The sequence below is a fragment of the Vanacampus margaritifer genome, chromosome 11, assembly GCF_051991255.1.
Source record: "Vanacampus margaritifer isolate UIUO_Vmar chromosome 11, RoL_Vmar_1.0, whole genome shotgun sequence".
NCBI lineage: Eukaryota > Metazoa > Chordata > Actinopteri > Syngnathiformes > Syngnathidae > Vanacampus > Vanacampus margaritifer.
Genome location: NC_135442.1, coordinates 2,515,789 through 2,527,803, shown reverse-complemented (window position 1 = coordinate 2,527,803; position 12,015 = coordinate 2,515,789). Strand labels below are relative to the sequence as shown.

Below are 12,015 nucleotides of genomic sequence, written 5' to 3'. Positions count from 1 at the left end.
GTTCGCTCTGGTTTCCAAGAAGCAAGATGTCAAACATTGAACAGCTGTTTGGGATCGATACATTGTATACAATTTATTACGCAACGCTTACACAGCTGCTTTTGTGGCACAGTGCAGCTCCTAAGGTTAATTGCATGTCCACCAGATGAATGGAGAGATACAGTTTACAGATACAATTGAGCTGACTTGGTGGACTTGCTCTTCACCACAGGATTTACACCTGACTATCCATATCTGACTCATCATGTCCTTTCATACCGTATAGTTTATACAGTAGTCTGCTCGCGAGATGGGAGGAGCAAGATGGCCGCCCTGTGACCTCAACGGCTTGCATGGGCGTATGTGGGCTATCGGCTATCCAGTGATAGACCCATCAGTGGATTTGAACCACTTTTCCTCCAAGTACTTCCGGGTCATGTCGCTTGAACTGACTCGGCTGGGAAAGCAAAGTTCCTCGGCAAACGCGAGGACCAATCTTCCTCATCATGCCAGCTGCTGTGATAATGGAAGAAAATTTTGACAAACTATTAGAGCAGTGTGAAGCTCAAGAGCTCGAGGTATGTTACAAAATTATCGGAGTCTTTTCATATTGGGCGTCTTGTCTGCTGCTTTAGCGTCGAACAGCAAATGGGACAGAGGCTGATACATAAAGATATTAAGCTAACAGCACCCGATCGGCTGGGGGTTAATAATATCGACACACTTTAAATACTTCGTCGCAAATGTCGTTTGTTTTGTGCAGTGTTATGAAGCTTGTGTGTTAGATGAGCAAGAGTTCACCAGCTCGTTGGCGATTCGCATAATTGTGGTGTGAGGATCAATACAAACGTCGTTTGCGTTGTTACTAACGTTAGTGTAGGTAGCGATGATTCGTTTGTGTGATTGGTTGATTTATTTTTTTGTAATTTGTGTCCATACTTGTCAACGGAGTGTGAACGATGTTTGCAAGTGCTCTTTGCGAATGAGTGACGGCTATCTTCTACCTATTATGCTTCTTGTCCAATTTGCTTGGGGTTAGGGTTGCACAATTCCGATTTTTTATCGTGATGGTTTTGGCTGGTACGGTTAAGTGAACCTGGTCGTCAGGGCTTATTTATTTACATTTCGAATGCATGCTCTGCTGCAATATCAAGCAATAGTTCGCCAACCGCCAGGGGGCGACCGCGTGGATCAGGCCAAGATGCCTAAGTGGGCTCTTTGCACCAATCCACTACTACGTTGTTAACTACCACCAATTAGTAATCAAATGAGTTCATAATTAGCAATTTGATGACACCATCCACCTTAAATATAAAAATATCACTATCTGTGATACTGCCCAATAGGGGATTGATACCAAATCTTGTACCACACACTACTTTGATTCCCCCCCATCATTTCATTGTACTTATAGTAGCCTACCTTATTATTTATATATTACTGTTTTGTTTCAACAGGCACCAGGAGGCATTACGACCCCTCAAGTGTATGCACAGCTTTTGGCACTTTATTTATTACATAATGATATGTAAGTTACATGTGTCATTAAGAAATAAAACAACAACAAAATATGTTTGTGTACTGACGTGTCCTTGTGTATTGTACAGGAATAACGCCAGGTATCTCTGGAAGAGGATTCCCCAGGCAATAAAAGGAGTAAGCATTATACTCACCAGCCATTAAAAACAACAACAACAGTAATTGTTCGCTGACTTCTGTAGTCCTTCATGAAAAAAGACAGATTATTTTCTGTGTTTAATCAAAAGAAGACATTTGCAAACATTTGTTTTTACTTTGGAAAACAATGACCGACCCGGTAACATCAATCTACGTATTTTTAATCACTATATGATAATGAAGTACAAAATAAACAATCACTGGTTAATAAACAGTAATCAGGGGAAAATGTTTTTGCAATACACTTTAATGCAAAATTTAAATTAATCCGATTAATCGATTGAATAATCAATAGATTAATCGATTCTAAAAATATTCTATAGGGACAGCGCTACTGTTTGATAATTTGATTAAAAGAAAAAGATGAATCAGAAGTTACCCAGTATTTTTTTTTTTTTTTAAACTAAATACCCTTTTACTTTTAAGTAATTGTTTGGAGGGTTACTTGAGTCATATTTTTCTAAAGTAATAGTACTCTCACTTGAGTACAATTTGTGACTGGTTTTCCCCGCTCTGCTCTGGCTGTGTAAATATCTTGTGCTTATACATGACATATAAAATATTATGACTGATGGTCATGATTCTTGCCTGAAATGTCCTAAAGAAGAAACAGGCCTGCAGTTGTTTATTTATTATTCCACATTAGTAAATGCAGGTTTAATCACCAGCTTTTTACAAAGAAAGAGAGAGAAAAGGGCACCAAATTTAAAGGAATTTAGAGATGTAACTAACAAGGAATACACAAATCTCCAATCCAGGACCTTCTTTCTGCTTGTGTATTAATTTCCAGTGGTGACCAGATTTTAATTTTTGTTTTTTTATTGTACTCAGGCAAATCCTGAATTAGCAGCAATTTGGACAGTTGGCCAGCACATATGGCAACGAGACTTCCCTGGAATCTACACATCTATTGCGGCTTATCAGTGGTCGGAAAACATTCTCCCGGTAATGGAGGCCCTTCAAGGTACGTGTCTTGCATTGTGGCAGAGGGACAACAAAGTATAAAGCTCACCAAATTGTGTAACTTTGACGCGTGTGATTGTATTCGCCAGCAGGGGGCACCACTTGAACACTGCTTTAAGACAGCTAGAAAGTCAGGTTATGTTAGGAAATCAAAAGTTATTTTAATCCATCTTTGAACACCAACGGCAGTTTAATTTCACATGCAAGCGAAACACAAACTGAAAAGGTTTATGTAGTCTTTTTTTTTATTATTATTATCTATACTTTGGAACATTTGCATCATGTGACATTGTGAAAGCGTTTTAATAATAGCATCTCCGTCATGTTTACGGTTCCACCTCGTGTTGATGTGCCAGAGGTGTGTAGAAGCTGGCGTACAGTTTGTCACAGGACATTTCGTGGAACTCGCAGGATGATAATTGCGGGTGGACGCGTTGACAGATGTGAACCGAAAGATTTCACTTGGGAGTTAGGAGTAAACAAAGCTGGTTTAGCCCTCCTCTCATGTTTATTCCTTTAAACACTCATGGTTTAGTGAGACCCGTTGCATGTTAAGCAATTGAAGAAGGAAAAAAATCATTCTACTTTTAGTGAAACTGCAACAGTCAGTCTCTCATAAGAAAAAAAAAAACATGTTTTTAAAAGTACACTATTCTAAATCAGAGATTAACCATGCTTGGTTTCTTTGTTAAATGAGGTGAAATGAAATGTGTTTAATAGATGGAATGAGTCTCTCGAAAGGTGCTATTATTGCCGGGTCAGTATTTAATACTATAAGAATTACAGTTGAAATAAAAATTCAATTTGAAAAATTAATTAATAAAATTTTAAATAGGACAGTTTGGGCCAACACAACTTTAATTTGATTTTATTATGCCAATTGAAAGCCCTCAAGGGAAATAAAACCTGCATTCTGCTGTGTATATTTCATTATACGTTTATTTATGTGTATAATCAAGTTTCAAAGACACATCAAGCGACGCAGCCCAAAAAAATATCCACTCTTCTTTATTGCCTGTCTTTGCAATTGCGCCATGCACTTGTGGTTCAGAAAAATATAATAGAGTACAAATTATATATTGTACGCAAAATGTCAAAAACCCAAAAAAAGAGCCACAATTTTTCCGTTGTGGTGAGTCGGTAGCTGTTGAATGGTCAATCACTTGGTGTGCTCATTTTTTAGCGAACTTTTTTAGCTGCCTAAAGAACATGTATTTGCCATTGTTCATTTTCACCAACAGTTTATTCCTTAAACATGGTTATTGGTCTTAATTGGATTAGAAAATACATGGAATTGTGTTTGTCTTGGTTAACATAGCCGGTGTTGCCAACTCCCCAGTAGTAAGGTAAGAAGCTCTTGCCTGTCCTAAAAGTCGTTAGAAGTCGCTAAATTATGTCATTGTCTAATTTTCATAATTGGCAGTAACGATGGACGCTATAGGAGGGAGGAAGAACATCGTTGAAGAGGCAAAATAAGAGGGGGAAAAAAACACCAGAAAAAGTTGCTAGATTTGTCGCTCATCGCTTTTGACAAAAATAAAGTCTCCAAGGGGCTTTGGTAAGTGGCCAGATTTAGTGAGAAAGTTGACAACACTGAACTCGAGGCCTAACAAACAAACAAACAGACGGACTTCTAAAAGCATCGGTTTGACACGATGTACACAGTCGCTTGTTTGGCTTCCTTTCACGTCAGTCACATGCACCCTGTTTATTTCTCTGTCCATCCACCACGTCCGCCTCTGCCTTTGGATGCCGCGCACGGCCAACTGGGACATGTGACACATGCTGCAATGGGGAGGTGTGAGGTGGGTGGGGGCATTTCTGTGAAAAGTTCCCCGGGCCAGCGAGCAAGCAGGCAGGAATGTGCGCTTTGGTGGGTTAGATCGGATGTCACCAGCTGTAAGGGAGGCGCTATAAAGGACGGCGCTGCTCGTTCATCGGCCAGAATTGATCTTGAAGTCACCTAGTTGCAGCCCCCCAAGGATAATCGAGCGACTTGCCTTATTCCTTTCCAAAAATTCTTCCCATTGACCAGCAGAGAAGTCGGACATTTTATTTAGTATCATGGACGTCCAGAGGACCGGATCGTTGGTTCGCCCTCCGAGCCCCATGGACAGCCTGGAGAAGCAATTGAGCTGCCCGATCTGCCTGGACATGTTTACCAAGCCGGTGGTCATCCTGCCCTGCCAGCACAACCTGTGCCGCAGCTGCGCCAGCGACCTCTACGACTCGCGCAACCCCTACCGCTTTTCCGGCGGCGTCTTCCGCTGCCCCACCTGCAGGTTCGAGGTGGTGCTGGACCGCCACGGCGTCCACGGGCTCCAGCGGAACCTGCTGGTGGAGAACATCATCGACATCTACAAGCAGCAGCAGGAAGTCAGCGGCAACGGCAACAACGAAACCTCCTTGAAGCCCAAAGAGTCCAAAGAGCCCAAGTGCCAGGAGCACGAAGACGAGAGGATCAACATCTACTGTAAAACCTGCCACACGCCCACGTGCTCCATGTGCAAAGTGTTCGGGCAGCACAAAGACTGCGAGGTGGCGCCTTTAGAGAGCGTCTACCAGAGCCAAAAGAGCGAACTGGGCAACGCCATCGACAACCTGGTGGCCAGCAACGGACGGCTGCAGTCGCTGCTCATCCAGATGGAAGACGCTTGCCGCGCCGTCCAGGAAAACGCCCAGCGCGCCAAGCAAGGCCTCTCCGAACGCTTCGACCTGCTGTACGCCGTCCTGGAGGAGCGCAAGACCGTCCTCCTGGAGCAGATCGGCAAAGAGCAAGACGAGAAGGTGGCCACGCTGCGGGCGCTGTCCCAGCGCTACGGCGAGCGACTCCAAGCCAGCACCGACCTCACCGACTCGGCCGTCAGGGCGCTGGAGCAGAGCGGCGCCGCCGAGTTTCTGGTGGCGGCCAAGGGCCTCATCACGCAGACCAAAGACGCCGCCAAAGGCTCCATGGGCGAAGAGCGGCCCGAGCCCGGTTTCGAGAAGATGGATCAATTCGCCGTGTCCACGGAGCACGTGGAAGCGGTGCTGGCCAAGATGGACTTTGGCTCGGACGACGAAGATGATTTCGATATTGCGGAGGAGGAAGAGGAGGAATAATGCAAGATGTCGTGATGGTGGACTTAAGTGCTTGTGAAGGTGTTCTGACGAGAGTATGGCAGATTGATTGAAAAAGTTATGGGGAGATTTGGGCGAGCGTCACTTGCCAGTACTTTCAGTGCAATATTTGACATCACCGTTGAATACATAACTTTCCTTTTTATACTTTTGTACTTCTGAACCACTTGAATGTTGGTATTAAGAGGAGATGTCAAGTTTAGAATGTCGACGATGTGTTGATTTTATTTAAAATGTAGCAGATGGTTATAGATATTTGCAATCTCACTGTGTCTTGACTTGGACTTTGAAAAAATAAAGCTGCATGACATGAAATTGTGAACCGTCTTTATTGTTAGCTTGAAAGCACTCATTCGAGACGCGATTCTTTTGAAGTGTTTTGATTCGAATGTGTCCGCAGCGCTCTTCGGCTGCATTTAAAAATAAAGGCATTGCTATCTCCTGCCTGCTTTGCCTTTGCCGGTGAAAAGCGGGGGGCTATTTTTAAGAGGTGAGAGGGTGAGAAATGATAGCTGCCCTAGAATAGACTGCCCGAGAAGGGCAGGCCAGCGCCTGCTCCCCCCTCCCTCCTCCCTCCTCCCTCCCCGCCCGCCCGCCTCTCGATAAAACGCAGCTCCTCCACTTGGACTTCTTTTCTCAGCACGCTTCAGCCCAACTCTGGAGCGTCAGAAAGGGCGCACTCGGACTGACCCGTGCAGTTGCCGCGCTCGTCATCAGCCCGGGGTCGAGAGACTGTGATAAAAATACATGTCTGCTTGTGGACTGGGTTACAGAAAGCCCCTTGAGATGACCTGCTTGGCTTGGTTCCTCTTCGCTTTCCAATGTGCGGCCTCAAAATGGTTCCGGCATCGGTAGCAGGTTCATTAATAACCCTTAAGTCATGTTGCTGCTCCAAATGACCTTGTTTAAAATAAATAAATAATTGGAGCTAAAGATCAATAATACGATAAAACTTCTGCTAGCCTTGCTTTTGTTTATTTTCTCTTTTATACACACAATTGTTAGTACTCATCAAGTTATTTGAATAAGTGTTTATTTTGGGGTTTTAATACTTTCACAAAAGGTACCAAAAATGTTGCCTCTGCCGTGTGTCCTAAAGAAAAGAACACCGTAGCTACACGAACAGCGGGCTCAGTTATGTTCAGGGGCTGATTTCTAAGTCACATGTCACATGGTGTGTTGAACTTGGCCCGGGTGCAAAGAAATCTCAAGACTATCAAGGTTTTCGGCAGCCAAATGTTCTGCCCAGTGTTAGAAAGCTGGATTGCAGTTCCAGGTCACGCGTCGTCCACCAGGGTCCGCGGTGTCTAGCTTGTCTATGACGTTTCCCATTACTGGTTAGCATTAAGCTAGCAGACTTCCGGAAGTCAATTATGTCATTAAATTTAAAATGTGTAATTCTTAGAGGTGTAACAAAAACTGGTTTGAACAGGAGCAAACTTTGTTTTGTTTTGTTTTTATTTAAAAGATGCAATTGCTTTAAATGAAATGAAATCGTTCCACTTTGAAATAAATCAAGATATGTATCAAGTCTTTTTTTTTTTATTGGAGACGGATCCTGGAAGGATATTTACAGTACTGAGAAGTTATTTCAAATGTATGTAAATTCACAACAAACCAAGTCATTGCATTTTATTCTCTCAAACTGACCCGTACAAAATTGAATCGTAATCCGAAGAAATGTTTACTATCAGCCAAACTGCTTCTCATAGTTGCTTACTGTTTTTTCCCCATTTGATACTTTTATAATTATGACCTAAAGGTATTTTTCATGCAAATATTCAATGTAATTATAACTTAATACTTGATTAGCTTAGCTTAGTGAGACGAGTTGTATTGTTATGTACTGTAATTGTATTCCCATTAACATAGCAGGAGGTATTAAAGTGCGATTAATTTTTAGTTTCAACAGAAGCACATGAAGCACTGATTAGACATGATCGCATAAGCACTGTCGTCAGGTACCGTACAACACAAACTCATTAAGCATATGATGAAAACTCATCACGTTTCCACAGCAAAACACACAGAGAGAAAGAGAGAGAGTAGACAGGAAGTTTGCTGGACGGGAGTTTGGGAAAAACTCAACAAATCTTCGGACTTCTCCTCGCAGCTGTCTTTTCTCATCCGACGATGTTATTGTCACGGCTGCTGGCCGCTGCACTCCACACAAACGGGGGTGTTGATACACATAAGCAAGGTTGCTAGGATATCAAAAATGCAAGGCCGCAACCCCGAGGCATTCGTGGGAGAGCTGCCGGAGGCGACGGTGGACCAAGCGCATTTTGCCCCGTGGCCCCCTTCGCACTTGACTCTTATCTTCCCCGAGCAACGGCACCGGGTCGGGCTGAAGGAAGAAAAGATTGAGCCGCTTTGACATTTGACACACTCCAGACCGGGGATGGGCAACTGGCGGCCTGTGTGCTGCATCTGGTCCATGCGTATATTCGGAGTAGCCCCTTATATATATATATATATATATATATATATATATATATATATATATATATATATATATATATATATATATATATATATATAATATATATATATATATATATATATATATATATATATATATATATATATATATATATATATATATATATATATATATATATATATATATATATATATATATATATATATATATATATATATATAATATATATATTATATATATATATATATATATATATAATATATATATTATATATATATATATATATATATAATATATATATATATTATATATATATATATATATATATATATTATATATATATATATATATATATATATATTTTATATATATATATATATATATATATATATTTTTTTTTTTATATATATATATATATATATATATATATATATATTTTTTATATATATATATATATATATATATATATATTTTTAAATATATATTTTTTTATTTATATATATATATTTTTTAAAAATATATATTTTTATATTTATTTATATATATATATATATGTAATATTTTTAATTAGTATTTTTTTAAAACTCATTTTAGTTTAATGTTACAAATGGAAAGTATGTGAAAATAGCGACATTGAATTAAAAAAAAAAATCAAAGTGCTGTCAATGTAAAACTCTGAAGACTGACGTGACGAATGAAAGCAATCCAAATGTTTTCTAATGGAACGGAAATATCTTTTGTCAAGTATTGATTTTGGCGCCAACACAATGAAGTTGTCATGATTTCATTTTGCCTTTTCATTATATCTCCAATTCATGTAAATTAGGCTGCCAGACGCTTTAGCGCACCGATGTCATGGCTTTCTTATTTTGCTCCCCAGAGAGTACGCGACAAAGGGCCTACGGGCTCGTGGCGCAGGCGTACACGTCCATCAACGCCGAAGATTTTGCCGCCTTTGTGGGCTACTCGGTGGAAGAGGCCGTCAAAGGTAAGTCGTGACACAAGCGCCGCACCGTGCACGATCCACGTTAAACATGGCTGCCTGCGTTTGCCTGAAGGTGTGCTGAGTCAGGGCTGGCAAGCAGATCCCACCACCAGGATGGTGATGCCCAAAAAGCCAGGTAGGGGGCACTCTTGCAACTTTTAAACGGTCAACATGCGTATCAATGAGGCAACACTTACAGTATACGCTCACAACATGAATATCATCCTTAATATTGTGAGTTTCGTTGTAATATTTTCTGTGCTCATCGCGTCCAAATACATTTGGGTGAGAATGCATCACAGTTTTCATACATTTGCCATCGTAAAGGACGTGGTGCACAGCGCTGTATAGTACATGAGTCGCTTTCATATTAAATGGAATATTTTCCCCTCTTCTCGAAGCAAAAATCCGAAATGTGAGATGGTTAGGAGTGCCATCTTCTATAACGCGACCAGGAAGTAAAATAAATAATATAAATAAATAGTGCCTTTAAAATAATCAACCTTTATTCAGGGAATCAGATGCCATTGATGATATTTGCACTTTTCATGTTCATACACATTGTCTAATAGAAGAAAAGAACATTTATTTTAAATTGTGTGTTCCTCTAAGTACAATTCAAGTATATTTAACCATTTAGCAAAATGCATTTACACTTAATCTTTTAGAACTGTTTGTCCAAAACTTTTATTTAGATACAGTTTGCATTTCACTATAGAGCAAAACATTTTACCTGTAACATTTAAGATTTAAGTACAGAGTTTTTTTTTTTTTCATTTTCTGATATTTAAGCACCGTTTTAATGTTCAAAATATGTATAGAGTTGCAGTAGATAATAATATGGAATATACACTACCAATCCAAAAAATAAAACTTTTGACTTGTAGTGTACTTCTATTTTTTTTTTTTTGTGGTGGTGCTTGATGTAAAAAAAATTGAGAAACACTTCCTTAAACCATACAAGAACATTAAAGAGATACTTGACTCATTTAACCGTTTTCAACACTAATTAGATGGTTTGCTGTCCACTGAAGATGACATCACGCGGGCTTAGGAAAAACGGGTAACGACCAATCGTGTCTCAATTTGCTAACGTCACATGACCAAACCCTAAAAACAGGTGAGCCCTGATTGGTTGTGACCTATTTCCTCAGCACTCGTGATGCCATCTTCTGTCAACAGCAAGTGGGAAAATGGGTTTTTAAAGGTTTTAATTTTGGCGTTATCAAATTTACTTAAGAGAAAACATGAACTTTACTGCTGAAAATGGCTAAATGCATCAAGTATCCCTTTAAGGCCTCACCTAAAAGATAAACATGAGAATTAGTAATAAGTCATTTTTATTTTCCGCATACTTCCATCGGGATGAAGAACACAGCCGAACTGGAATTTGCCATCTGCAGGGCAATCTCGTGTTGTTGTTTCTTTGCTTTTCCCTATATTTCATTTTTTTCTTTTTAAAGCTGTCTCCTGTCTTCATTTTTGCGATCCAACGAAAAAAACCACATCTGCTGCACACATGTTCAACATTACACAAGCACCCCCCCCCCCCCCATGTATGAAGGGGTCGTCTTATGCCATCAAGTAAATCACTTGAACAAAACCTGTCTGTTTTTGCGATGAACGTCAAGCGACGCCGTGTTGCTCTTTCAAGTCAACTCGGTCACCTCCGCATCGTTAACGAGACACGGGCGGCGTGAGATCATTTGCGGATGTTGACACCTGAGTTGAAACACGTGGCGGCCGTAGTGGCGAGTTAAAACGGGAGGGATGTAAAGAAGACGGATGACTCAATGACCCCGCCCCCCCCCCCCATCCCCACCACTCCGATGTGTCCTCTGCGCAGATCCTCCCCCCGTTTCGTCGGTTCCCAACGAGCAGCAGTTGGCCAGACTCACCGACTACGTGGCTTTCCTGGAGAACTGATAACCACGACGACCCGTCGCAACCGTTTTTCTGTCTTTGTGCAGACTCATCATCATGCTTGTATCTTTTTTAGGATTAAAAACATACCAAAAAACACTCTGGTGTGATTATTATTATTATTATTATTGCTGTGTACATTTAACATCAATGTCCTTGGTCCATCATATCCCACAGTACACCATTAACAGTATGATGATCATCGTGGGGACATCTCATTGACATGATGCATTTCTTAGCCCCTCCCCCTAACCCCAACCGTCAAAAATGATTGCCTACCCCCCATTCCTTACCCTAACCTTAACCATAACCCAATTCCAACCTAAACTCTAAAACCAAGTCTTGACCCTGAAAAAGAGGTCTGAACTTGCGGGGACCACCAAAATGTCCCCAAAATTTCAAGTCGGTCCCCACAATGGTAGTTAAACCTGGAAAAACACTCAAGTATGGGCCCCACAATGTAGCAAAGACAAAAGCGCGCACACACACACAAAAGTGGACTTTTTGTTTTCCCCAAATGTCGACTCCCTGGTGTGGATATTTATTTGATTGAACTTTCAGCTCAGGTGATGTTTTGCATTTAACGGGAAAAGGAAGTTATTAGATGTTTTGAAGCTCGCGATATCAAGCATTTTGACGACCTTTGGACCTAATGAAGCTATTTAATATACAAGCAAACTCTGGAATCCGGCAAAATAACGGACTTCCTCTTCAACGCCATCTTTGGGGCCTTGAGACTTTTCCATATGTCGTGTCGTGATTGACATGTCCGCCCAATTTTGTTTTGCTCAGCAAAATTGGTGGTACGAGCTGTTTTGCTCCTCTAACTTCCCGGGAATGTGTTTGCTTTAGAACGTGTGCTGCCATTTCTCCCAATGTATCTTTTGACATTTAGAACGCACTATACATCTATTGATAGTCATAT

General features: G+C 40.7%; 2 protein-coding genes across 2 annotated transcripts; both read left to right on the top strand.

Moving 5' to 3' along the window:
- The first annotated feature begins 367 nt into the window (after window positions 1–367).
- Window positions 368–11,189, top strand: cops8 (COP9 signalosome subunit 8). The gene is made up of 7 exons (XM_077580802.1): window positions 368–557; window positions 1,437–1,507; window positions 1,587–1,635; window positions 2,488–2,620; window positions 9,063–9,170; window positions 9,241–9,303; window positions 11,014–11,189. Exons 1-7 carry the CDS (start codon window positions 486–488, stop codon window positions 11,091–11,093), a joined length of 576 nt encoding a protein of 191 aa, XP_077436928.1. The 5' UTR covers window positions 368–485; the 3' UTR covers window positions 11,094–11,189.
- Window positions 2,635–6,255, top strand: trim63b (tripartite motif containing 63b). The gene has a single exon (XM_077580801.1). The coding sequence runs from the start codon at window positions 4,684–4,686 to the stop codon at window positions 5,719–5,721; it is 1,038 nt and encodes a 345-aa protein (XP_077436927.1). The 5' UTR covers window positions 2,635–4,683; the 3' UTR covers window positions 5,722–6,255.
- Window positions 11,190–12,015: the final 826 nt, after the last annotated feature.

Excerpts from the sequence above, each read along its gene's own strand:
- cops8 (XM_077580802.1), top strand. The coding sequence starts at position 486 with ATGCCAGCTGCTGTGATAATGGAAGAAAATTTTGACAAACTATTAGAG. Across the intron at positions 1,508-1,586 it reads TATTTATTACATAATGATAT|GAATAACGCCAGGTATCTCT; the intron begins GTAAGTTACATG and ends TGTATTGTACAG. Across the intron at positions 9,171-9,240 it reads GGTGGAAGAGGCCGTCAAAG|GTGTGCTGAGTCAGGGCTGG; the intron begins GTAAGTCGTGAC and ends GTTTGCCTGAAG.
- trim63b (XM_077580801.1), top strand. The coding sequence starts at position 4,684 with ATGGACGTCCAGAGGACCGGATCGTTGGTTCGCCCTCCGAGCCCCATG.